The sequence below is a fragment of the Heliangelus exortis genome, chromosome 3, assembly GCF_036169615.1.
Source record: "Heliangelus exortis chromosome 3, bHelExo1.hap1, whole genome shotgun sequence".
Lineage (NCBI taxonomy): Eukaryota > Metazoa > Chordata > Aves > Apodiformes > Trochilidae > Heliangelus > Heliangelus exortis.
Window position 1 is genome coordinate 59,982,621 of NC_092424.1, and position 27,562 is coordinate 60,010,182.

General features: G+C 39.5%; 1 protein-coding gene across 5 annotated transcripts in view; it reads right to left on the minus strand.

Annotated features, from left to right (window-relative positions):
• Positions 1-8,359: 8,359 nt before the first annotated feature.
• AKAP7 (A-kinase anchoring protein 7) overlaps positions 8,360-27,562 on the minus strand; it is an 86,351-nt gene continuing 67,148 nt past the window's right edge. Inside the window, exons 8-9 of one of the 5 annotated variants that reach the window (XM_071740917.1) lie at positions 10,463-10,620; positions 9,393-9,659 (exon numbers count right to left, since the gene is read on the minus strand). In XM_071740917.1, the coding sequence (XP_071597018.1) occupies positions 9,636-9,659; positions 10,463-10,620 (182 nt within the window). In that variant the 3' untranslated portion in view covers positions 9,393-9,635. Of the gene's footprint in view, positions 10,621-27,562 lie in introns of all 5 variants that reach the window. The other 4 variants (XR_011725271.1, XR_011725272.1, XM_071740918.1 and 1 more) reach the window with 4 other exon arrangements.

Consider the following 27,562-nt stretch of genomic DNA (forward strand, 5'->3'; position numbering starts at 1 on the left):
CATCTCCTCAGGTTACACTTGATTTTGGCCATATGCCCCCTGCACCTCTGTGACTTAGCCCTTCAGGGCCTGTCATGGCAAAATGGATTTCTCTAGAGTAAGGAGAGAGTGTAAGAAAATGCCAAAATTTTTGGTGGAGCCAGGTGCTATGAGATTTCTTCAAGAATAGTAAGAAACAAATGTTAGCTACAACTTTTCAGAAGCCTCCTTTTTTCTAATTCTTGCAAGGATAGTCTTGAGATCATCTGGAAGACCAAATGGTCTGGAAGAAGAAGAGCCTGGAACAGTACTAGTAACATTAATCCACTCAAGCTGCTGTAGTGTTTGGATGGGAATATGTGCTGGTGTGGGGACCAACCCACATGCCAGCTGCAGACATGGCCCTGTCACCAGTGGCTAAAGGGGGTGACATGGTGCAGGGGGGGCAGCTGAGATGGACCATGGGGTGACCCAGAGGCCAGCACTGCCCCTGCCTGCTTGACTCCTGGGCCAACACACACCAAGGCATGGCTCGCCTTCCTCCCTGCCAGTGCTGCCTCCTGCTCCTTCAGGGAGGAACACGACGTATGTACAGCCAGGACTTGGCTCCTCTGCCTGCTACAGGCCACCTTTAACCACCTCTTATGTCTTCTTCCCTTTCTGTGACTTTGCCTTTGGCTCAGGACAAAGCTGGGCCAGCTCCTGCCAGGAGTCTCCCTCCAGCTGGGGTTTAGCTGCTCACCTGCCCTGGAGCCAGGGTCCTGATCTGAAAAAGTCACTCTAAACAACTCTGATTCAGGCTGCTGAGAAAGATGTGAGGCACTGCACAGGAGGGCAGCAATGCAAAATCACCGTGCCAGCGATTGCTGGATCCATGAACCAGCATTCATGGAGTGGCAGCTCGTTGCTGAGGAGGCTCTGGTCCCAGTGACTGTGGAGACTGATCCCTCTCCTCCTGTCCAAAGCCACCTGGCCAGTGGAGAGATTTTGGGGTGGGAAGCATGCTAATGCTTAGCTTTGTGGTTTGTCAAATCCCATTCTCTATTGTGGGACGTAATAAAGAACCACTTACTGCTTTTAGGTTGTGCGTGTCCTGTTTGCAGAATCTCTTTTGTGCCTGGTTAAAGATGTCTAAGTAAACCAGCCCTGAAGAGAGGCTGTTAAATGTTTTGAGGTAGGACCTACTTGTGTTCACCTTTTCAGACCAGGTTCTCCCGTGATAGTGGGGTAGGTTGTTCACCCAGCACAGTGGAGCACATTGCTCTTCTTCACAAAGACAGGAGACTCTCCATACTCAGTCTTTCAGTCTCTCTTCACGACCCTGGTGTCTTCATTGACTTCAGAGAAGATTCTTCCCCCCTTTGATCTCATGGCCTCCAGCCTCTGTTACACTGTCAGACTCCCCAGTGTAAATTATTAATGTATATAAATTATGAATTTGTACTGATGGTCCAGAAATGCTACACTAGTAAAAATACCCAGAAGCTTAACAAGTAATGATGAAGGAGCATCTTCACAGTTACCACAGATTAAAGTGGTCTTCCAATAGTCTGAAGTTAAAGGACAGCAACAAGACAAAAATCACTCAACTTGATCTGTGGCTTCTCCATGCATATCTTTTGTGTGATTCACTAAATCCAGATACGTGCAGTAACATGTGTTTAGTTTGTGTTATTTTGAAAATAAGAAACAGTCATACACTGAAAATGTAAAAAATGTCTGTATATAATTAAGTTCCAGTCTCTCAAAAAAGTGCAGAACTTAATAACTTTTTCTATAATCTTATTTTAAGGTACAAAATTCTGTGCATTTCTATGCCTTAGTTGTATTTCTAGAAAAAAATATTACTATCTCTACACAGAAAATTATAGAATACATACATAACAAAAATGCCATGCAGTTTAAAATAAATGTTAGCTTGACGAGCAATGAATCTATTTCTATGTGTCTGCTACATCTACCACTAAAAGCAGTTTCAGTTATGTGTTTCCTTGATTAATGCTTTTTTGATAGTTAAGTGTAATGGACATATACATATTGGAGACCTGTCCTGTGCTTGAAGTTTTTCTGGGAAGTGTGAATTTAAGAACATCTGGATTTATTAAACAATTATTCTTCTTTATGCTTTTCTGCACCTTTACCTTTGGAGGTGTCATCCACACCTTTGTAGTTCTAGGATGTTCATTTAGCCATTCTCCACATATTCCCTGGTTAGAAATTGTTCTACAAACAAGAAAATTCACCTTGGTGCAGAGATACATTTCAGTTTAGAGCATAATAGTAAAGCAGCTTTTAATTTATCAAGTTACCATATTTTTTTAATGATTCTGCCTGGCTTTGCAGCAGTTCTTTTTTAATAATTGACCTAAATAAGTTTGCTGATGTTACCTGCACAAAAAATAGACATTTCATTTCCTCCTACCCATTATTTGTATTCCAGTATCATGTATTTCACAAGCATAAAGTAATGCAGACAGCAGCTTGATGCTGCAGCCACCATACTCAGCCATTAGAAAGTATTCAGTTGTCCATTTGTTTCTGAAGAAGGGAGGTTTATTTCTCACCTTGATCGGCTGGCTGGAAGCTTCCATACCCAGAATTTAAGATTATTTGCAACTAATTTCTGTAGCTCTCTGTGCACACGTAAGGATTTGACTGCTTATAGAATCATAGAAAGTGAGGGGTTGGAAGGAACCTCAAAAGATCATTGAGTCCAACCCCCCCTGACAGAGCAGGGTCACCTACAGCACAGGTCACACAGGAACACATCCAGGTGGGCTCTGAATGTCTCCAGGGAAGGAGACTCCACAACTTCCTTGGGCAGCTGTTCCAGTGCCCTGTCACCCTCACAGGGAAAAAATTCTTCCTTATATTTATACGGAGCCACGTATGCTCCAGTTTATATGCATTGCCCCTTGTCCTATCATTAGTTAACCCTGAGAAAACCTTGACTCCATCCTCCTGGCACTCACCCCTTACATATTTATAAACATTTATGAGGTCACCCCTCACTCTCCTCCAAGCTGAAGAGACCCAGCTCCCTCAGCCTTTCCTCATAAGGGAGATATTCCACTCCCTTCATCATCTTGATTTCTCTTCATTGGACTCTCTCAAACAGTTCCTGGTCCTTCTGGAACAGAGGGGCCCAGAACTGAACACAATATTCCAGATGTGGCCTCACCAGGGCAGAGCAGAGGGGGAAGAGAACCTCTCTCTACCTACTAACCACCCCCCTTCTAATGCAGCCCAGGATGCCATTGGCCTTCTTGGCCACCAGGGCACATTGCTGGCTCATGCTCATCCTTCCATCCACCAGCACTCCCAGGTCCCTTTCCCCTGTGCTGCTCTCCAACAGCTCAGCCCCCAGCCTGTACTGGTACCTGGGATTGTTGTTTCCCAGATGCAAGACTCTACACTTGCCCTTGTTGTAATGCATTTAATTTCTCCCTGCCCAACTCTCCAGCCTGTCCAGGTCCATCTGAATGGCAGCACAGCCTTCTGGGGTGTCAGCCACCCCACCCAGTTTTGTGTCATCAGTACACTTGCTGATAGTACACTCTATTCCCTCATCCAAGTCATTGATAAATATATGTAGTAGTACTGGTCCCAGTACTGACCCTCGAGGGACTATCAGTGCTTAGTCCACTTTGATTTCTGGACATAGAAGTGCAGTGGACATACGCAATGAATAATAAAATAAAATATATTTGTAAAAGCAGCCTCAAATGCATGCTTTGTTTCTTCACTTTGTGCTCTTCTAGAGATCATCTCCCTGAGCTTCACCTTGACTTTTCCTTGACTTAGCTTCTATCCTGCAATATTTCTTGTAGCCCTTAATGTCAGTGCTCTGCCAGAGAGGTATTTCACAGACACTTTCAGTCTTTCAGATAGATACCTTTGATTGGAAAATATGACTGGGAAATGGGACATTTGCCTGTGCAGTACAGCTGAGTGACAAACACAGGTGTGCACCATTTGACTGATTACATGCAGAAAACATTACCATTTTGCTGCATTTCCTCCTTTCTTCTTCTAAACGTTTGAATGTCTTACAACTTTTTTACACTGGCAGCTAGAGCTGAATTTTATCGGTAGCTGCTGGCATTTCTCCTTGGCTTTGTTTTTGTGTCATTTTTTTGGTTGTCTGAGTTATGACTGAACTTAAATCATACCAGCATGTTTCCTTCTTCTCTTCTGACTGTTTCAGGGCCTGAAGCTCTCTATATGGAAAAAGAATTTAAAATAAAGAGGATTCTGAAAGTGCAATGCTTTCTTGGCTTTTAATTCAAAGTGCAATTTTGCTAACAAAAAACCAAAACACCCACACCAGAATCTCTAGAGTCAATCTTGACCTCAAAACTACTCTGCCTTTCTTATCTGAAAGAAAAACTCCTTTTAGTTCAAATAAGCTTCTGTTGAAATCCTCATGTGTCATTTCTTAATCAACTTCTTTTAATTACCCTAATTCTGCAGGTTTGATTGGTCTACTCCTTAATCCACAACAGCAAAAGGGGGCCTTGCAAGAAACAGTTCCATGTCCCAGTCTCTGCTAATTCACTTTCCATCCATGAGTCACTAAACAAAGCATGTAAACAGCAGTGGGAGCAAAGACCAGAATGCAGCAAACTCCAGCCTCCTGCTGCAAAAGTATTGGCTTATCAACGCCAGAGTGCCCTTTTTCCTATGCCAAGAATGGCAGGCATATCACTTTTTGTTTTCTTATGTACTGTTCTAATTATTGCTCCACTATGAGCACATTTTATTTCTCGGCCCAGCCGTCTCTTGGGACGGATTTTCATTCAGTACAAATGTTCTCATTATAGAGACCTACATGAGGAGAATATAAATGAGAAGATGACTGCATGTTAAGAAGTTGCTTATACAGAAACTGTATTGATCAAAGGAACAGAAGAGTAAAACACGTGTCAGCATTAGTGTGCTTCTGTTTCTAGGGTTCAAAGTTTCCTTTCCTGGAAGAATGGCGTGGCTCCGTGCCCCTGAAATCAGGCCAACATTATGATTTTTTTAAAGTGAAATAAGAAGTGTGAAGCATTTCTATAGAACATGATGGTCTGGCACTAACGAGCTCTTTGAAAGCAAACGTACCTTCATTAGTTTCTGAGATTACCCATTAATCACTATGTGACAATTTGTGGAAGAATAAAAATTCCAAAAAGTTTTCGCAAATGAAATTACTACATAACTGTGACCTAGAACAATTTTCATAGAGCTAAAACAACACTTACTTCATCCAAATACCCACTACTCATGCAGCTGACACACTCACCATCTTGGTTCTGGGAGGGTGCATCCCTCAGGAACTGCTTTTGTCCAGTGGTTTTGAGCTGCCTCTCCATCAGACAGGAGTCACCTCTAGATGAAGAAGCCTTCAGCAAGCAGCCACGTGGGGCCCTTCTCAGATCTCTGGCAGTTCAAGGAGACCAGAGGTTTCTCTGCAAAGACATCAACCTCTCTGGCATTTCAGTGACAACTTCACCCCTCCTCCAAAGGGATGGAAACAGCTGGAAGCTGTAGTACCAATTCAGACCCTCATTTGCTCAGGCCATGACAATTTGCCATTCACAGCTGAACGGAGGCAGAAGGCATTAATAGATAAAAGACTGCTTTGGGAAAGATTGTGCAAAACTAAGTCAGAGGCTAGAACAAGAGTGAAAAAAGCCTCAGGCATCCACCTACCAGGCTCCACTTCAGGCAACCAGGTTCCCTCCTGGCTTCTAGAAGGCTGCAGAAGGCTCTGTAGGAGGTATTTCATCTGCAGTCAAAAAGCTTCAGTTTATACTTCATTTCGCAAGCATATTCTTGGACATCACTGAATTTAAAAAGTCAGTGTATATTTTTACTAAATTTCATTTTATGCACTCTACTGAGTGCACTGGCTTTGCTCTTCTATTTTTTCCTGCTTGCTGACTACAGAAATGTGTAGGACATCGCTCAAGACTTTTTTAAAACAGAATTCTGAGAAGAATATGAATCATGTCTAGACTGACATAAAAAGGAAACACTATGATTCTTGTCACCAGAATGAAGCATGGCTGACACTCTGATCCATGACACAATCATGTGGCCTTTAGGCTAAAATAGCAGATGAAAAAATGTGCAGTTATAATTGGAAATTTCTATAAATATAAAACATGAAGCCTCTTGAATCCTAACTTTCAGATTGTATAGCTTTGCCATGAAGTAGTATTTTACCACTCAAAGCATCCTGCTCACTACAGTAGGACCACTAATAGATACATGGCATTAGTGTGGGTTCCAGCACCAGTTTATCTCGATACAGTGCCTGAATTTGACTTGAAACTCCAGTCCTTTTTAGATTTACATCACCTTTAGTCAACACAGAAACACTGTTTAAGTTCCTTTTTGAAAAGCTCTTGATGCACATTCATCTGCTGCATTACCATCTGGCTACCAAAATGAACATCCTTATGTCACACTCACCCATGCTGGAAGAGATCCATTTCTAGAACTGTCTCTGTTCCTACATCAGAGAATTATTGTCTGTAGGACTTCAACCCATTTACTGATCTCTCTGGTTACTCTCTCAGCCCTTAAACACCTCTGATGCCCAGCTCAACACTGCAGACAATTTACAGCAAGGGCTGCTCAGGTACCAAATGTATGGCTTCTGCAGCTTCTGTGCTCTATTCCTTAGACCAAGCACAGATGTCAGAAACAGTTTCCTCAGTGGGTCACAGCAGTCCAAAGACTTCCAGCTGGCCTAGTCCTGGAAACTGAGCTACTGCTTCTTAACACGTCACTGACATCTCTACAATCAGATGTGTAGAAACACTTTTGAGAATGAGCAAGCTAGAAGATAGAACCAAAAACAAAGGATGGGCAAACTTACACCATGTGTTTTGAAATGTCAGCACTTTCTCAGAACAACCTGTGCATCACTACCTCAAGACATTGTCCAAAAGAAGCATTTAATTAAAAAAACAGAAAATGATTTATGAGTGTGAGAAAAGCAACACATTTTTTATGGTGTGTGTGGCTCAGAGCTTCACACCTGCCTATACGAGGTTTGTGTATGTATATATGTGAAGCTACTACGTGTCTGCATTTTTCAGTGCTTATCTTACAGTTCCATACAAGAGATTATTCTTTAATTCACCAGCCAGGCTTCACTGGAAATAAAAAACTTAAAAAATGGAGACAGCAAAACAAAGGTTGTCAGGAGAGAAACAATGCAGATGCGGGATTTTTTTTTACCCTATATTGTTACAAATTTTGAGTAAATTAATCTTGGTGTCTTGTCAAAATGAGAAATAAAAGACTATGGTTGGCACTTTAAAGTAATGTGAATGATTTAGAAACAACAGTCCTGTTAACTTTCATGGGTCAAAACATCTGAAAATCAAAGATGGGTTTTAGGTTTTTAGGCATACTAATTTGGTGTCTCTTTAGAGGCTCTGGGCTATCCTCTAGCCTACAGTTTCTGATCCAGAAGAATGCACATCACCTGTAGATCTTGTGTCGTATTTGCCAGACCCACTCTCGAGCACCCCAAATGATACCAGCTGATTGTGCTCAGGTGATTAAATCCCCTACATTTTGTTTTTTCATCCTTGCTGCTCTTAATGCCATCCGTAAGAACTACAAACTGTCTCAAACAATCAGTTCACTTATCAGAGTCTCTGGATAGAAATTCAGTGATTAGTTTCTGAAGTTTTACCTGACACTTGAGAACCATGACTGCTACATGCTGAGTGATATAAAAAGGCACTCAATCAAGACATGAACTTGTCAAAAGGAAAGAAAGATGACAACCTGAGATTCCGATTGAATACAGTAAATTGTTTTCCTGTTTTTATAGCTGATGTCTGGTTTTGTGTTGTGAACTGCAAATGGGATTTAAATTGCCTGATACCATATAAATAGCTACCTCTGAATGCACTACTACTCAGAACTACGTGACATGACAAAGAAAACTCACTCAGAAGGAGGAAAAAAGCTTGTCTCCTCAGCCTATGAAACAAGGATGGTTGCAGATTCAGATTTTTTAAAATTATTATTATTATTCTAGAGCAAATTTGAGACATTAAACTGAAACACAATTTCTTATGTTGAAGAATGGATATGAAGCTCTAGAAAGTATTACTAATAAAACCCATGCTCCCCAGAATATAAATTAATCCCTAGAGTTTCAAAGTTTTGCCATTTAAAAACATAATGACTTGGGACTAGCTTATCTGCAGGAATTTCTTCCCATGATTTCAGCAGTCAAGCTCTAGATCAGCATCCTGACACAACATCTGCAGTCAACATAATGGTGCGATTCATCCAAGCACCATTACTGGTAACCCTGTATTTTATTAAAGTCCATTTGGAGGTGGGTGAAAACATACACAGAACATAAAGGAAAAAGTACTTTATTGTGAATATGGCATATATGAGACATGTTTCAGAATATATTGTTACATACCAAATGAGAAAAAAAAAAAAAGCTTAGACACACGAGATAAATGACCAGTGCTTGAGACCAATGTAATATGCACAAAGCTCTTCTAACAGAACAATTCTGATACCAATCACAACATATATTATACAGCTTTAATGATCAGAGTCAATTTGAAACAGTGTTTACAAAAAATTCAAATATTGGACCTACTCCTGCATTGTTGTACATCCAAAGCTTCAGTGAATCTCACAGGTGTGTGGAGAGAACAATGAGAGCAAACTGACGCCCCACCTCAGGCAGCAGAATGTAGAAGTGGAAGAAACACAAAAAACAAGAAAAAAACACTGTTCTACAAAAGTAAAAAGGCAAGTATTATCCCAAGGAATATTATTGTTTTCACAAGAAATCTTAATTGCAGCATCCTGACTCCATTAAAGCCAATGAGAGTCTGCCATTGACATCAGTGGAGCCCGAATTTCATTCTAAAATTTAAAACATTCTTGCATTAGTGTAAACATCAGCAGAAACAACAACATGTCAGCATCTATACAAGTAATTCAAGTGCTGTTTAAAAAAAACAAACAAAAATAAAAACCAGACAGTGCTAACCCAAAACACCAGTACAAATCCAAAAGGCAGTAAAAGGTTTTTATTTCAAATATCCATTTTAAAGTATTTAAAAGCATCAATTTTAAAAAATATTCATATATCATTGCTAGTGAAGGTATCTATGAGAAAAATCCCAATTATTTGCCACCATAAAAGAAGGGCACAGTGTTTGCTCAAATTTATTTGAAACCAGTATTTTTCCACATTGGAGTCATGACATGTTCCTGCGCATTCAAGCGTGTTTCAAAGCAGTACTGAGCAAGTGGCTGTATTTCACCATCAAGAAACAGAATCTTTCTGTGCAAATATTTCAGCACGATTCCTTATGAACCATTTGCACCCATTCATATTTTCAGTAAAAGAGAAGCAGAAAGGAAAATTTCTTGAACGGTTTTTTTGTGTCTTTAAACAACCTGATGAAATTTTACATCATAGCAATTCACAATCATGCATTGGGACATCCAGAGTCAATACAACTTTTCCACTTGTTGTTAAGAGTTGTGCCTTTCTTCAAACAGCTCTTTGCTGATTTTCATGCGGATCTCAGGACTGGATAACAGTTCCTTTGTCTGATTCAGTCGGGATAACAGGGCCTGTGTTTCTCTGTGCAAAGCTTCCTTTATTAAGTCTGCTTCATGGCTCTTTCCTAGAGGAAAAGAACAATATAACACACTTTATAGCAACTCATGTTATTTAGAAACACTAATGTACGGAGATAAAGAGACCATATCTGGTTTGGATGGTATTAATTGCTCAGCCTTTTTGCCCATATTTTTTATAAAAAGGTATTTTGTCAAAAAAATATAATTTACATCAACAAGTGCTACCAAAATGTAAAGAACAGTACAGCGTTGCATTTAAGAGACTCTCCTGCCATATTACATACTGTGTAATAGTATCTGTGATGAATATCTGTAGTGGCAATTTTTAGCTTGAGGTTGACTGCTGTTGATTAGGAAACAGCATGTGCTCTCGCATGGAGTGAGCAGCCCTGCAGCAGTGCCAAAACCTCAGGCTGAGGGCATCGCTTCCACTTATGGCAAAGCCTCTTCCACGGCCATTCACAACAATCCAAAAGGCAAAGGCAAAGGGTTCAGATTCTCTTCAAAAGCAAGGAAGGGACTCTCGGTATCAAGAACCAGTGAAGACTGAAGCTGCCTGCTTCACAATTCTTGTCTTTTTTCCACTGTCCATCCCTCCCAGCAGACAACAGATTTCAGCAGTGCAAGCACTTACTAAACCAGTAGTCAGTGTCCTTTGATTCTGAACAAACTTTTGATAAGAGACTCACAAAGCAGAGTGCCTGTCACCCAGCACCACTCAGTAAATTTCAGCAGGGAGCCGGGACACGGTTTTGTGGTCACTCTTGGTGGGATATTTGCTCCTGGGCTTTTTGCGCAGAGCTCACTTGTGTTCATCATTGTCGTTCTCATTCTTACTGCCACTTACTGCTTCTTCAGTTTTCATGGGGCTTCCATCAGTCTGTCTGGTTTTGTTTTGTGTTTCTTCTAAATACTGCTGCACAGCCTTGAGCACCGCGTTCTCCACCAGCCTCTTGCTGAGGCTCACCAGCTCTGCATCATCTGGCTCTGCTGCACGTTTTTCACCTATGCGTCACAACAGACAAGAGAAGGAATTCATTGCCAGGGAAAAATACGCCTTAATGCCAGTTAATGCCTTAACTGCATCAGGGGTGAGCTGGATTTTAAGTTACTAGCTGCCTCTTCCTGATTGTAAAAAGCAATTTGCCCCTCTTCAAGCTCTGAATCAAAAGTGCTTCAGGAAGACGTATACAGGAAATCAGATCAAAAATATTTCATCTTATTGGAACACTCCAGTAAGCCGCTAGGCTTACACTATGAGCACCCACATAGCTTAGAAGAGTAAGTGTGCAAATTTAATTTTTTCTGGCCAACAACCACCTGTGCCATCTGGGAAAAGATGAAGAACGCAGCCCAGGATGAATTTACATTTTAGCGGCATTCTTAAATTTAGCTGCTCTGTGATTTTGCTTAATAAATCTAAAATCTTCTGTCTTTTATTAATTGCTTGTAATTCAAGAGTTTCTTATGGGAAAAATGATTAAAATACTCCAAGCAAAAATTAGATTTCTTTTCTAAAGGAAGAGTAAAACTTGGAAAAACCTTATACTCCCCTCCCTGCCTTTCTTCTGTCTTCTAACTTAAAGTCCTGACATTGAAGGAATGCAAGTTCCAGCAGTCTATTCTTAGATACCTGCTGATAAAAGCAAGAAGCTGGCAATTCCCTACTTTGTTAACAGTTTTCATGAATAAATATACAATGAAATAACAGTACACATAGTCAGGATTCTCATACATCATGACATGTATTTTGAAATCTTACTTTTCCATTAATCATTCTCCTAATAAACCATATTGTCCACTACCACAGCGTTCTTCTTTTATGAAAAATGCAATCCAATTTCCACTGGGCATGCAATTTGTCACTACAATTTCTTGCTCTAGGTAAATAACTGTTTGCCTCCGTCTACATTCAAAGGCCATTCTTTTAATGCCCTTTTCTGGAGTTACCATTCTGCAACCAGTAATAAGAGGTTGCTTAGTCACGCACATCTGGTGAGACAGATACTATTGTATGCTCTCAGCACAATGCTTTGTACTGTTCAATTACCTAAACTTGGTTCTTTTTCACATCCATGAATTTATTCAAGTTTGCAGCACATATAGATTATAGTTATAAAAGGCTTCTATTAGTCTTCCTACTGGATTGTACAACCCAGGAGTGATTTCACTGGTAGAACGTAACTCATATGGAGATTTGAGGGAGAGAGGTAAACAAAACTCCTCATTTTCAGAGGTAGCACCTATATTAGCTCTTAACATCCCACTCTGAAACAGCAAGAGAGACTGAACTCTTTCAGTTCTGGGCCTCCACACTGTTGGTACTGTGGGGAAGGAAGAAATGTGTTCTCTAGCTGAAGAGTCATCAAACTCCAAACAGGTAAATCATTTCATCACATTTGGGAAAAATGTTGGAAAAATAATCTGAAAATTATTTTAAAAGGTAACTGGCAAGAGCAAAATTTAAATATATGAGAAAACAATAACAGGTTTAGCATTTCCAGGAAGAAACATTTTAGGTTAATATGCAAGTCCAAGGGAAGCATAGGCACTACTTTCCAAAGCCACTCAAACAGTTCCATACTCCACAGTCTTTGGCCCACTGCTTACCATGTTTCTTCACTACCTGTGTAAATCCTGAGTTTAAGTCTATCCTTTTAACCTACTTAGAGGAGGGACTTAATTCAGGCTCTTATCTCTCAGAAGACCTAAGATACCTATGAAGCATCCCCCTCCAGCTTTTATGAACTGATCCCACGTGCTCCTTTGAATGCAGCCCCTTGACTTCAAATTTCCTTTGCTTTTATTAAAGATGCTCAATAGGTGGTTTTGTTGTTCCAGTTGATTTATTCACTAGAAAAAAAATATAACACTGTGGTTTCCAGTTGGAGAGTTTCTCATTTTTCAGACTCACTAGGGATTCACAGAAACTGTTACAGAGCTCTAACAATCTGTCCACACTACTCTAAACACAATCAATGGGAAATACTTGCTCTGCTACTTGGCTGTGTAGCAATTAATATGCACAATATAACTGATCTGTCACAGAGGCTTCCAGATACCACGAAACAGTAGTGCTAGATTTACTCATAATGTAACTTTACTTGAAGTATATTATGTATTTTTCTCACAGTCTAAAACAGGACAGAGATCTTGTCAAATATTTTCCGCAAAACAGTTTTCATTTACAAATATATGTACAAAATGCAAATATCTACTATTACATTTAAAAATTCAAATTAAGTAGATAAGCTCACTGCATAAGCAATTTCTCAAGCATGAAAAAAGTCTTGGGGGTTGGACTAGATAACCTTTAAAGGTCCCTTCCAATCCAAGCTATTCTATGATTCTACAAAAAATGAGCCTTTTTAAAAGTACAGTTTGTTTAGCTACACAAAAAGGCTTTGGGGTTTTTGTTGGTTTTTAGTATTTTAGACATTCATGCCTCACCAACAGTCTGGAGTCAAGCCTACAGTACATCCTAAGTGAGCTCTGCATTCCCACTGGGAAGACGTACATGGGGTGTGACTGATGTGTGGATGCTGATGTGTGCACATCCTTGTATGAAGACTGCCCTTGGATTTATCTGTCCAGCCTCCTCAGAGGACTGGCACATCGAGCTATTCAATCACTCATCCTCTGTTTATATTCTCAGACTCCCTAAATCACAGTTGGGTGAGTGCCTGTGCAATGCTGAGTTTCATTGGCAAGGTAGTTATACTATTTTATCATTCCTATTCATGACCATTGAGAAAAAGAAATAGGTCATATAATACTAACAGGTATTGATCATCTATATTTAACACACACATATATGCCCTTTCGCTCCACACTGCATCTCCTGCCTGCCTGCTTCTTGCATGTATGCAATTCCTTTACAGCAGTCTTTGTGTAGACAGTCAGAAGTTATTGGAATTATCAGAATAACAGTAAAAAGTCATTGTAGAGATGAATATTTTAGATTTAAAAGGGAGGTTTGAAAATTCAGAATTCCTTTCTTTGTAAACTGTTCTGAAAAAACAACAGATATACCGTGTGCACTCTATTTGCATCTCTGCTATGCATCTTAGTATGAATTGTGTCATGACTTCTATGCCCGTAAACAAAAAACTTCCACTGCCTTTTCATGCATATGGCTCATAATAAAAATTAATTTTTATCCCAGAATTCTCTTCCATAATTTTCGAAAGATGAAAACAAATTCATACTCTGTGAATACACCTCAGGGCACCCATGCTATACAGTTCTTTTTATTACTGGAACTGAAGTATACCTGTTGTCCTGAAATGGCCTCCATTTTTTTCCAAAAGGAAAGTATCAACTGCAAAGAATTATTCCAAAGGGGCTTTTTGATCATATAGTGTACTGCTAGCAGTTAAAGGACATGAACCAGACAGCTGCAACCAAGTCCAAGTTTGGATTCAAATTCCTTGCACTATCTCTCTGCTGGACTAGCTTTACTCTCCAAGGCTACACCACCTTATACTTTACAAGACTGTGATCTGGATTTTTAAATACCTCATTGAAAAATAAGATTTTGTGGTCCCAACATAGCCTGTTTTATGGTCAATGTGGATAACTCAGATTTGGAGAGAGCCATGACAGTTACTTGGATCCTTCTGTTTATACTCCTAGCCCACTTTTCATGACAGGAACCAACAGTGGATCCTTTTTACCAGAAAAAGCCAATTTTACCTGCTTTTACCAGCTCCGCTCCAAGACGACATTCTGCAATCCCTCGTGGCCTCAACACACGGTTTTGTCCTTCTTTCCAACAAGCTTTCATCACAACAAAATGAGGCCAACATAGGGCAAATTATAAAGGAGACTGACCAAGGCTAGTTGGTAACTCCATGCTCTAGCAGCAGAGGTTACAGTCTGCACACTGAGAGGGCTGCGGTAACAACATGCTTCTGGCTACCCTTTGGTTCATCAGTGTTAAAATACTGTTTTTATCAAATGTAAAAACAGAAACATAAGGGACTTGGGCAATCTTTCAAATGTTAAATGTTAAGAAATTCCTTCTGAATGCTTGCAAAGTTCATTTTTCTATTTACACTGACACCAAGAGGACAAGCCAAGGCGCTGTTGCAAGCACTCAAAGCTTTTCAGTGCAAGACTCCCTTTCTATCGTGACTCCTCAGTGGCTCCAATTCACAATAAACCCTCACTATAAGACAATTGATTATTACCTGCTCCATACATGAACAAAAAGCTTTGCTTGGTGTACAGTACAGCGGGACTGGAAAGTAGGCAAAAACTACTTTAACTATTGATCGACCAAGATACCTTCAGCAGATGACTATCACTTATTTCTGCACATGGTGGGGTTGGAAAAAACAAAGAAGGGGCAATAGAAGAAAGGACAGACAGATTTCTGTGTGTGAATTACACAGTTTGCAACGTCAGTGGTTGTGCCTTTATCACAGTTCATTATCTTTATGTTATCAGGATAAGACCCAAGAGTGAAGATATTTATACCCACGACACCTAGGAAGATGTAGAACATTGCAAGGCTGCCATGCCTGGCTACAGTCAGTGGAAACATCTAGTTTTTTTCTATATTAGACCTTTGTGTCTACAGAATCTAATTCAAAATTAAATTAAATCTCACTGACTTCCATGGGAATCAGATGAGGTTCCCACACTGATGTGCTGACATGCAATGTCCTGTGTGTTAGATCAACATGTGCAACATTTTCTTTAGTGAGGACTTTCAGATAAATCTGGTAGATTATATGCATAAACAGAACTATAACATTAGAGAAATACCATTCCCCATTGCCCCACAAAGACACTGAGTTCACAGGCCATGATAAGACAAGCAACCATCTACAAGCAGCGAGCAGACCATATGCCTTCCACCACTGCAACAGACTGTGAATGAGACTACACATTCAAGATCATGGTTTTGAAGTCATGAACACAAACATGAACATGTGCCCACACCTAACCAACACAATAAGCAGACACAGGAAAGTCACAGCTCTGAAAACTTCCTCTTTAAATAGGAAGGAGTTCCATGAAACAACTCTAGAGTGGTAACTTAAGGAATCAGCACAAATAAGGTACTAAGAGGAAGGGTGAAATTAGGCTCTCATTATGACAGGATATTTGTATTGCTGACTTTAAGCAGTGTGTGTAGTTTAGCTCTCCTCTTAGAAACAACAAAAATCTTTAGCACTATATATGTTGCTACATATACATATACATGTTGTAAATACAGGACTGTCTACCAAGACAATACAGGCAATACCAATCTGCCCTTCAAGATGCATACATGTGTTTCTATTTTGCTGGAAAGATATTTTTATTTGATTTGGTCGACTGTGGAATAAAACAAATAGAAATAGTAATCCTTAGTGAAGAGGAAATTAGGGTGTTGCAGCTATTCCAGGAAAATGGCGCTCTTGCCAGTTTCAGTGATGATGGCAACAATACCTGCAGTTCCATTTGAGCAGGAGATTTGGCAAAGGTGGCAAAAGTATCTGTTGATTCAGACAAAACCGTGTGAAGCTTAGCAATCTAAAATTTCTGATCAACTGTAACTACAAGTAGAGAAACAGGATGTGTTCTGCTAAACCTATTCATTCTTCTATGAGCACTGAAGGCTGTGAGCCTCCTGGCATACTGGCAGCTCTGTTAAATATATTGGGTTTATTTTCCTATTAAAAAAAACTGTTGACAAAGAAGTTTTTTTACTCCCTTTATGTAGTTTAATGCTTAAACTTAATGAATTAAAAAGATGTCTAGTGCAAAAGGAAACAAAGATAACAAAATGTCTGAAGGAAAGACGGCTTCAAAAGCTGTGAGTTGGTTGCAACTTTCTCACTGATATTCAGGTAGACAAAACAGCCCAAGTTAAAGAAGTGGTTTTACATACCAACAGGAACATCCACTGAGCATGCTGCCAGTGGGAGAACAAAAACATCCACACCAATTGTGATAGCAAACATCCAGGCAGAATTTTTCACCCCTTTCCACCACCCACAGCACTGCCTGGTGCTACCAGCTGCAAGGACATGGCAAGCAGAAGCGGCCTGGGCTGGCAGAACCAGTGGGAAGAGTGAGAGAGCTCATCCTCCCTCCAACACAGCCAAATGGAAGCTCCCCCGTTTTCAGAGTCCAAGAGAGAGACCAGGCTGCCCTGCTTCCCAGGGAAAAGCTAATTCATGAACAGGTCAGACCTGGCAGTCTCTCATTTTTAATGACTTTCCAAAAACGACGCTGGGAACATATCGCACTGGGAGAGACAGCACAGGTTGCTCCCCCAACAACTTTGGTTACCAGTGACCACAGACCAAGCTGGAGAGTCTGGAAAGCAGAGACTCACCCAGTCAGGTCACTCAGCTGGGGGGGGGGGGGGGTGTAGGCTCAAGAAAGGCAACAGCTAATAACAAAAATAGAATTGACACAGATTTAATTGCCAAAGTGCAAATGTGTTGCCAAATCCTACAAGTCCCTGCTTATGAACAATTCAGCCATGAAAACCAAGTGTTTATTCACAGCTGTGATGTGGGAAATCTTTTAATATACATTCACTTCTAAGAACTGTTTCCTAGCTGCTTTGCATTCTCAGTGAACTTCAGTATCATTTCTTTAATATTCATCTGTTACTATACACCTTCCAGCGGAACACAATTTTGGCTGAGACTTCTTCATGCTACTGTCAAGCAGACTAAAAAAAGCAATCTTTTTTGGACTAAGACAGATGTTAAACAAGTGTTGAGAGCAAATCTTAGCAAGCTGATCCTGTGGTGTTGCACCTGCTCAGAAAAAAACACCGTACAAACTCATTCCATTAGTCTCACAGAGCACGTCTTCCCCCAGGGAAAGCAATTTTGAATACATTTGTAAATTATGGAGGGAAAAGTCAAAATTTAGTCAACATGTATTTTCATTTAATTATTTCAATTGCAGTAATATGAGTTGTGAAACACAGCTGCATACTGCTTGAACTGCAACAGGAAGACAAAATCTTGTCCAAAAAAGATTAAGATCTAAGTATAGTTGCAATTCAAGTGGATGCCCAACAATGTCCATGAAATTCTCTAATTAAAGATGCAATTTTTGTGGAAAAATGTCATTTGCAAGTTGTTCTTAACATCTCTTTAATCATATTTTATTAGACCCTAAATCTAAAGGAAGGAGGTGAGAGTCACCTCTTGGGGTAGGAGCATCATATATAGCTTTGAACTGGTAGCATAACTACAGCCTAAATTTGTAAAAATAGATGGATCTAATACATTTGCCCAGGATTCTACCATCAGGTGCTTGGACCTGATGCTCTGGCTCTGAACCTATGAAACTGCTGCTCAGGATCTTCTACAGGACAAGTTCTTTCTCAACTTTTATCTATTTCTAAAAGCCCAAATAGAATGGCTTGCAAGAAAGGGAATTTTGATGTCCAAAGAAGAAGGTTCAGGTAAGATAACAAATGTGCAGGAATGTGTTTGGTTGTAATAGATTGCTCTGTGCTATGGGGTTTCCAGTCACCTCAGCCATAGCAAATCAGAGTAGCTGTAATTAAAGAACTAAGAATGCTGAAGGTATGACTACAGTTCACTTAATGTAATTTAATGGAACCTAAAAAATCTTTGCTAGAGCATAGTGTAAAGAAAGATCACTTGAGAAAATCTGTGGATGAAAAATACTGAAACATCACCATGCCATAAGACTACATTTAATGCAATCATTCCTTCACAAGAACAAACAAACAAACAAACAAAACCCATCAGACCTTATAACTCAGGACAAGAATAAAAATTTTAATGGACAATACTTTTTTTTTTCCATCTTATTTTCTTTAGGAATAGTGCATATATCTTTGTTTGATGAACAAGCACCTAGTATCAAAATAAATATTATTCTTGAGTTTTCTTCACCATTAGAAATCAAGAATAATTGAGTCCTAATTATCTGTTTAAATAAGTGGGCCTTATTTTCACATCCTTCCTACACTAAGTATCAAATAGCTGTAAAAGCATTTTCTTTGTTTAAAAACATGCAATTCCTTACGAGCATAACCAACACTTTCCCACCTAATAGCAACACTTCTTTCATGACAGTAATTCCCTAGAGCTCTTACTGCACTGTGGCAAAAGAATAATTCCCTCTCTTTGCCCATATTTCTACTTCTCCAAACGCAGCGAGTCAAAGATCATTCTAGCAAAGCTTCAGTGAAGCCAATCCAGAAAAATACATCCGATAAGCAAAAAACAGAACAAATCCCCACAAACTTTAGCAACTTACACTCCATACCATAATGGACTGATGGTTAAAATTGACAGTTCTCGTATCTTTTCACTTCTTCCCTTTGCAGATTTTGTTATCTGTGTCTACAGAGCATTCATAATTCCATCTTTTCCTCTTCAGCATCATAATAATTCTAATTTTGTCCCAGTAATATAAATGGAGAACTGCTTATCTATGCCAGCTGGTCTTTTGCTTCTTTATTTCTATCAGGCTAAACAGGTCTAATTTGGATCTTCATCTTTGTTTCTGCATTCCCTCTTCTTTTGAAGTAATATTTTTCTCAGCCTTTCTCCAGCTCAGGAATTAAGGTGAGATATTCATGCCAAAAACAACTTTGTCATTTCTCTTCACTACATTCAGAACTAAGTGTGAAACCACTAGCAGGAATTTTTTCTTCAGTTCAGCTAAACAGCACGGGATCTTATTCCATAGTTCCTTTTGCTTTTCTGTTCTCCACATAGAAAAGTTTTCCTACTTCTATGTTTGGCTGCAAGGGCCAAGGGAAGTTCATTGAGAATGAGGAGCAGGACAGGGATGGCAATGGTTCCCCTTAAGAGTAAATTGTATCATTTACAATTTTGACATTTCCCTAGATAAGTAAACACATACAACAGTTGCACAGCTCAAAAAAATGTCATTTAAGCTCCAAGAATGGAGGCTCAGCTGTACATCAAAGGGTCATCTACTGTTACCATGTGGGGCATCAGAGCAGTAACTCAGACTTTAGAATTAGTCTGTCTCCACAGCCTGCATGCAGTACTATAGCAATCCAGCTACTCTGCTGCTCATCTAGGAGCTTTATTACTTGGACACATTTTACCACATAATGTGTTTTTATCCAAAGTCTAATCCTGTAATCTCTTATTTTATGCCTTCTATAGAGATTATGGCTAAAAAGGGATCAAGGGAATGAAATTCAACTTTCAAAGAAAAATTATGTGCTTCATTTGAACTGGAGTTAGTGGTATTATGCACTTGTGTTGAAACGGGCATTACAGACAATGCCTCCGTGATTTCAGCTGCATTATACCAAGCCCTCTGTCCTTCCTACACCTGGCTCTCCTTCCAAATGTCAGTGTAATTGTAACAGAAAACACACACAATGCTTGAAAAGGGCATGCAGGTGGAATCACCAGAAAGCAACTTATTTTGTTATATCAGAGAGAATCAGCGGTGTTTCAAAACATGCAAATACTACATCAAATATCATTTTGAGAAAAGAAATGTAACCCCAGCTTTTAGGAGGGCATTCAATCACTAGCACTCAGCTTAGTCACAGGGTATATTTTGCAGAATGTCAGGAATAAACTTTTCATTTTGTGATGGAAAAACCTCTCACATTCTATTAACAATATGTACACGAAATGTAAAAGAGGAGATGAGAGAAGAGAGGAATAAAGGAAAATCTTTTTGATTGCATTAGGCTATACTGGATGGTAATGGATTTTGAAGACAAAAAAACATTACTCATTTGCTGATTCTCCTCAGCCACAGTAAGTGCTGCAGATACTTAATATGTTTTTGTTCAATCCCTATGCTTCATGCTAAAGTGGAAAATTGAATAAAATGCCACTTAAAAATTATTGCTATGATGTGAAACAGAATTACTAATGCAATAATAGACCATGACATAAGACATTTCTCCTTTTAGCACAAGGATACAAGTTCTCTAGTGAGAGCAAATAAATTTATAGGATGGTCTCATTTGAGAGAGACCTTTGAAGGTCATCTAGTTCAACTCCCCTGTTCAACATCTTCAATTAGACCAGGTTGCTAAGAGCACCATCCAACCAGACCTTGAATGTTTCCAAGGACAGGGCTCCCACCATCTCTCTGGGCAACCTCTTCCACTGTTTCACCACCCTCACTGTAAAAAGTCTTCCTTATATCTAGTCTAAATATACCCTCTTTAAATATTAAATTATAATTACTAATTAAATATTAGATTAAACCCTTTATCCCTTGCCGTATCAATACAGGCTCTACTAGAAAGTTTGTTCTTATCTGTCTCATAGGATCCTGTTAAGTAATGAAAGGCTCCAATAAGGTCCCCCTGGAGTCTTCCCCTGGCTGAACAACCCCAGCTCTCTCAGCCTCTCCTCACAGAAGGTGTTCCCACTGCTCTGTTTTTGTGGCCCTTGTCTGGACCCACTCCAAGAGGTCTATGTCAGTCCTGTCCTGAGGACTCCAGAGCTGAACACAGTACTCCAGGTAAGGTCTCATCAGAGCTGAACAGGCAGGGAGAATCATCTCCCTCAACTTGTTGGCCCAAGCTGAGTGGTGCAGTTGACACACCTGAGGGACAAGATACCACAGGGACTTATCTGTGCCTGAGAACTTTAATTCACAGAAGACTCAGCAAGTCACTAGATGAAGTTCACCTGAGACTGAGAAATGTTCAAAGGAATTAAGTCATCATCAGAGGATAATTAATTGTGATTTTACTGCTTCCAGCTCTGAAGCCCTCAATGTAGGAAGCACATGGATCTGATAGAGCAGGTCCAGAGGAGGGCCACAAAGATGATCAGAGGGTTGCTGGAGCACATCTCCTAGGAGGACAGGCTGAGAAAGATGGGGTTGTTCAGCCTGGAGAAGAGAAGGCTCTGGGGACACGTTATAAAAGCCTTCCATGAAATGAAGGGGGACTACAGGAAAGATGGGGAGGGACTTTTTACATGGTCATGTAATGAAAGGACAAGGGGGAACAGTTTCAAACTGAAAAAGGGCAGATTTAGGGTAGGAATTAGGAAGAAAGACTTTAGTGGGAGAGTGTTGAGACTGAAAGAATTTACCCAGGATAGCTGAGGATGCCTCCTCCCTGGAAGTGTCCAAGTCCAGGTTGGATGGTGCTTGGAGCTACCTGGTCTGGTGGGAAGGAACCCTGTCCATAATGTGGGGTTGGAACTAGATGATCTTTAAGGTCCCTCCCAACCCAAACCATTCTATGATTTTTGAGATTTTGGGGATGTGGAATCTAGGCCAGATACCTAATAAGGAGTGAGTTTTCTCTAGACCAATTTAGGACAGCAATTCCTAAGGTTCAGGAGTTACAGGCAGTGTCAGGAGCCTGACAAAAGTTGAGCTGTGTATGCTAACATTAGAATTACAAGTCTAAAAGCACCAACTACTGTAAAAATTTGGCAATACCAATATCTATTTCTGTTAAAGTGCACACTTAGCTATTTAAGAATGAAGAATTTAAGTCTGTAGTCAAATGTTTATCAAGATAAGGTATCTAAATTTTAAACAATTTTTTAGCTTCCATTCCATTTTCCATCTGTTAAGGCCAGCTCATTTCCCAGCCCTTTCATGCTACTTCTACAGCATATACCCACCCTTCTCTCATACCCCGAGTTCCTCTAAATCTCAGTCTCTTCTGTCAATTCTCTAGTTCAAGCTTATTACTAAATAAGCTTATTACTAAATAAGAATTACTCAAATTTTAGGAACAGCAAAAATTATTTGGTACGAAAAATTACTAAATCAGCAATAATCAGCTGCTCAACACAGTGTCTCTCAGTATATCTCACTACAGTACTTTGCCCATTACCTTATTTTCTACTTTGTCTGTAATAGTTTCACAAATAACACACCAGTGTCATCTGAAGGACAACACTTCACTAGATTAAGGACCTCTGTTTGCCTTGTTTTTTTGATTTGTCTTTACTAATCTGAAAATTTTGCTCACAATGTTGCAAAATGTAGAGACTCTCTGTAGTCCAGCATCTGCCACTGACAGGAAGCTTACCCTGAAATATATACAAAATGTTCTCTCTTGTTATTCTGCATGATGCAATAGGAGTAATCCCATGCCATTTTAACAGTTGCTTAATCATGTTAACCAGTTCCTCCTCCTGCCTTCTGGTTTTGCAGCTTTTTTTCCAAAACTAGATAGTTCCTACTCTAAGAGCACACAGACTGTCCCCAGGATGGAGCTCCACAGCTTCCCAAGTCTTTCTTCTGAAAGTGGAACCTGGGCTACTGTGTTTCAAGCAATACCTTATTTTGAAAAGAAATACAATCTGTCCCCTAAACTTTGTCCTCTTCTGCTCCAAGATTGTGCCACTTTAGCTTCTAGGACAAAAGTTACCAGTGTAGATTTAGCTAGCACTGCATTCATGCCATTCCGGCTTAAAGGTTGTTAGGGCTGGTGGCACTTCATCTTCCTGGAGGCAAAAAAGAGACAGGGTTTGGTTTTTTACTCCCTTTCCAGAGGTGAACCTTTTCCACAGATGAAACCTGGCCTGCCCCCTTTCTCAAAGAGAAATGAATGCAGCCTCCAGATCATTCCAGACCAGTACAGAAATGTAAAATTTGAGTCTAATTATTTGTCCAGATTTTGGTGTCTAGAGACCCCAAATAAAATAAAATTACTTATTTTTCTTTCTCAATTATATGGTTTATTTAAGAGAGACGATACACCAATTTTGTTTTGGTTTTGTGTTTTTATGGGTTTTTTTTTTTGTTGCTGTTGGTTGTTTTTGTTTTGTTATGTTTTGTTTTGTTTTTATTTTAGTATTTTAATTGTTTCTGGAATAAAGGTTATAACACGCCGGCCTGTTTCCAGAAATACCACTTTCCATTAGAAAATACTCAATTAACTAGCATTAATCATCAAAATAAGACAGCATAAGAGAAGAAAAAGAGTACATTTAAAACATGAGGTTAGGAAGAAGTAGACAACTACTGCATTTTGGTTGTATAGCACAAGTGCTATATATAGCACAATGTGTGTCTATTCTATTTCTGTAATAGATGTGGGTTTTTTCCCATATGTTAACAATTACTATATTGTGAGTGGCTCCCCTGTAAGCTCACAGGCTTTAGGTTACAGTAGGATTTGTCATCCAGCAATACAATAGGTAGAAGCAAACGAATATCTAAATTGGGGTAGCTGTTCATATATAGTAACAGAGAACAGCATTTCATGTTTAGCAGATCACGCTTCCTGTTTGGCTATAATAAGGATTTGCTCACCCACCACTTTCGAGAAGAAAAATTCAACTTAGGTTCTAGGTTGACATCAGACTCAATGTCCTGACAGGAACACCTCCAACATCTCTGACACTCCAGTGTCCTGTTCAGAGGTACATGGCTATGTTTACACAGTGGAGTTCCACAATGCCAGAACTTGTTGGGCTGTGAGAGAAATCAGCACAGAGCAGCTCAGGTCCGTACTATGCAGGCTCTGCCAGATGATACAAGCTGGCTGCATCCAAAATGCTCTCTGGAACTGGTCTTGGATTGGTGTTAACTCCAAATTGGTGCCACGAACTTGCTGGACAAGGCACTGTTTTGGCATGGCCAGAACTGTGCCAGGATCATAGCATGGGTAATGCACTCCCAGCACCCAGGTGCATCCCTGCACAACCTTTCATACAGTACACAAAAGTCCAAGACCTGTAGAGTAGTCTGCAGAGCTGGGGTGCATCTGCAGGTAACAAAGCTGAGAATTCCCCATCTATGAAAGTTACTTCTATGGAAAGGAAAACCTGGCAGAGGTTTTGACTTTTAATTCCAAAGAAGCCAGCACAAATAAAACCAGGAAAACGACCTAAAATAGTTTCAGAGAGTAGTGCAGTAGCAGCTAGATTAATGTGAGTACCTGAGGACTGGATTTGGCTTGTGACTCAAGTAAAGCTGTGGGAATACCACCATTTACATTTCCTTTTCTCCTACAATGGAGTCCTACTGCTGGGGTGCTGATTTAATATACAGAAGTAAGGAAATGCAAAGCTAAAATTCGTAACTCCAAATATTTAGACTTTACCATGCTTTCTACTTTTCAGGACAGGCCTTGCAGCACTTCAGAAAACCATGCTGCTGCTTCTGCTGTTTGGTGAGTAGTAAGTGGCCTAATTTGTACATTGGTTTGAGAGGCATCATGCCACAGCATACATAAAACTCAGTAAACTGAGAAAGGAGCATATAGTAATGAATATGAGAAACAGTACTAAGGGACTTCCCGCTGTACAGTATACAGTATTTGAATGATGTTCACTAGGCAACTTCTAATATTATCTGACAGCAATGGCCTACTATTTACCCTTTGAAAATCAATAAAAGCTTAATGTTGTGGCCTTTGCTTTATTCAATAGTATGCTAGGATAAAACAAGCAGAGTTCCTCTGAGAACGCAGTCTTCCTTTTGCTGTGGCAATAGTGATACAAAGATGATCTCTAAATCATCTTAGCAGCTTACAAAACAGAATAGTTCATATCCGGGTGTACATAGGGCAAATTAAAAACATATTTTCCACTAATGAGCAGTAATGTTTAACCTGCATACTTAAAAATAAGAGAAAACGAATACACTTCTTAAGTGGAACATGTAGGTACAGGACAATTAGTGAAGTTATTCTCTTCTGTTTACCCAAGACCTGTTTATATATGTTAACTTTGTCTTTCTACCTTTATTCATCCTTTCAAACACAAAAGGATACGGGATAGCAGCAGATGCACTACTTAACCAAACTATTGTAGATGATTTAAAAGTGATCTTAGATGATTTAAAAGTGATCTCATTTTTCCTTCCAGGCTTGGTTTAAAAAAATTCTGTTGGAATTGTGTTGGAATTAGGTATGTCATGGGAGCAGACTACTAATCTGACTTTTAATGCCCAGACCTGCAAGAACATTATTTTACCCAGGGTCCTTCCCTTGCTATGTACCTACTTACAAAGAGAATTCCAATGGAGCTGGCCATTTGTTGGCTTGCTATCTGAACCAGCCTCTCTGATATTATTTATAGGTCTGCTTTTAAATGGGCTAGCTGATATTCTTATCCATCTCACTGCAGCCTTTGACTCTGCAGACTGCCAGGAGGCTGTCACAGCCATGACACTTGGCAGGCCGGGTCCTTGGTTGGTACAAATCAGCTCTCTTCTTGCTTACTGCTGCTAAGGGTTTCACTTGACATTTTCACAACTGCTTGATTCATGCCCCAGATAATCTGTTTCACTTTCATGGTTTTAGCTGAGAATTTAGTAAAAATCCTGAAACAGGGTTAGCTTGCTTCTAATTGCATATTCCAACTGAAGTAGACAGCTTCCAAGCACTGCAGTACTAAATGGCAGATTATTGAAAGTCTCATTTTTAATGAATGTAACCATTACTAAAATTTCCTGTTCAGTTATTGTACACTGACATTTTTTCTGAGGCTTTATCACTACAAGAAAAGTGTAATTTTTATTAGAGAGAAACAAATCTGTGGGCAAAAGTAACATACATTCTCATTTATGTTATGTTGCAAATTGATAAACAATGGTTAACTGTCAATTATTTCTCCTTTACAGAATATTTGAAAATACTACTCATTACAGTATATTTAAAAAGGTATTAATTTCTATTCAAGCTTTTTGTTTTAATTTGATACTGGAGATTTACAACAAATTAATTTCCCTTGGAAGATTTGGCCTCATGAGAAATGATATTTACCATTCTTTGGTCTACACAACTATTAGTTTTTTAAAATCAAGAGGCAGCACAACTCAGGTAATATTAAATGCCATTTTCAGCTGTAATCTGCCACTGCAGCTGGTGGCCCACTGAAATGCCCAGGGCTATCTGAATGCTATTGCAGCAGAACTTGTTCATATTCAAAATGATCATCAAGCTTCTTTTTTCCTAGACTGCCATAAGGAGTGCTTGGATATGTTCTTGGGCCTTTCCTTCCCCTCCCCCCTGAACAGGGCAAAGAAATGGCCTATGGTGGATGAAATTTAAACTGATATCTATGTAACCTAAGAAATACAGAGCTCAATTCTGTATCTACTGAAGCTTCCCCAGACATTTGCTAACCGATTTAACTGAAGAAGCATCAGTGTGCTCAGTAAGGAGATCAAGAAAATACTACTTTTTCTTTGGAATCTGCTTTTTTATTTATGCAGTTCTTTGAATAAAGTACCTTCCAGAAACAATGAATAAAACTTCTGGCTAATGTCATGGTTAGAAACTTCTCCCCATAAGCAAGTTTCCAGTGCATTACTTCTCCATGTGGACTGCCCGACCTTGCAGCAAAGAGTACTAAAAAAGTTACTTGGCCATAAATTTTAAAATAGAGAGGAAAAGGAAAAAAACAAATGACAGGAATAATTCATTGCATTAACATGCAGTAAAAGTAAATATTTTAAGGAAAGTTACTCTTCTTCACAGATGACTTTTTTCCTTTCCTTTACAGTGCTATACACTGTAATACACATAATAGCTGCAATACTGAGTGGTACTGATCATCATCTCTTACTTTTATTTTCACACAAACAGAACTGCACAACTGCAGTATAACTAATAGTGTATTTTTCACAACCCTGTCAACCAGTAGCCTGTTAGTCTGACCACCATGCTGACTAGTCCCAGCATTGGTGACCTCTGCATGGGCTCACTGAGATCACAGGCTCAGTTTCTATAATCTGCAAAGAAGCCTTCAGCTGTACACAAAACAATTTTAAGGTTGTTTCTCATCTTTCTCAGTGAAAAATCCCATAACAGAATTATGGGTTCAGCTGTTTAATTGTTGCTTGTATCAGTTGTTTAATTTTCATCTATAGCTCTTAATATTTCCAGGCATTAACTGTAACTTCTTTGTCAATAAACCAATTTCTGGAATTCTCAGAGAATTATGGTTTTGCAGAAGAAGCTGGAGAAGAATACAAATATCCTCTTGCGAAATATAACCATGGAAATGCTACAAGGCCT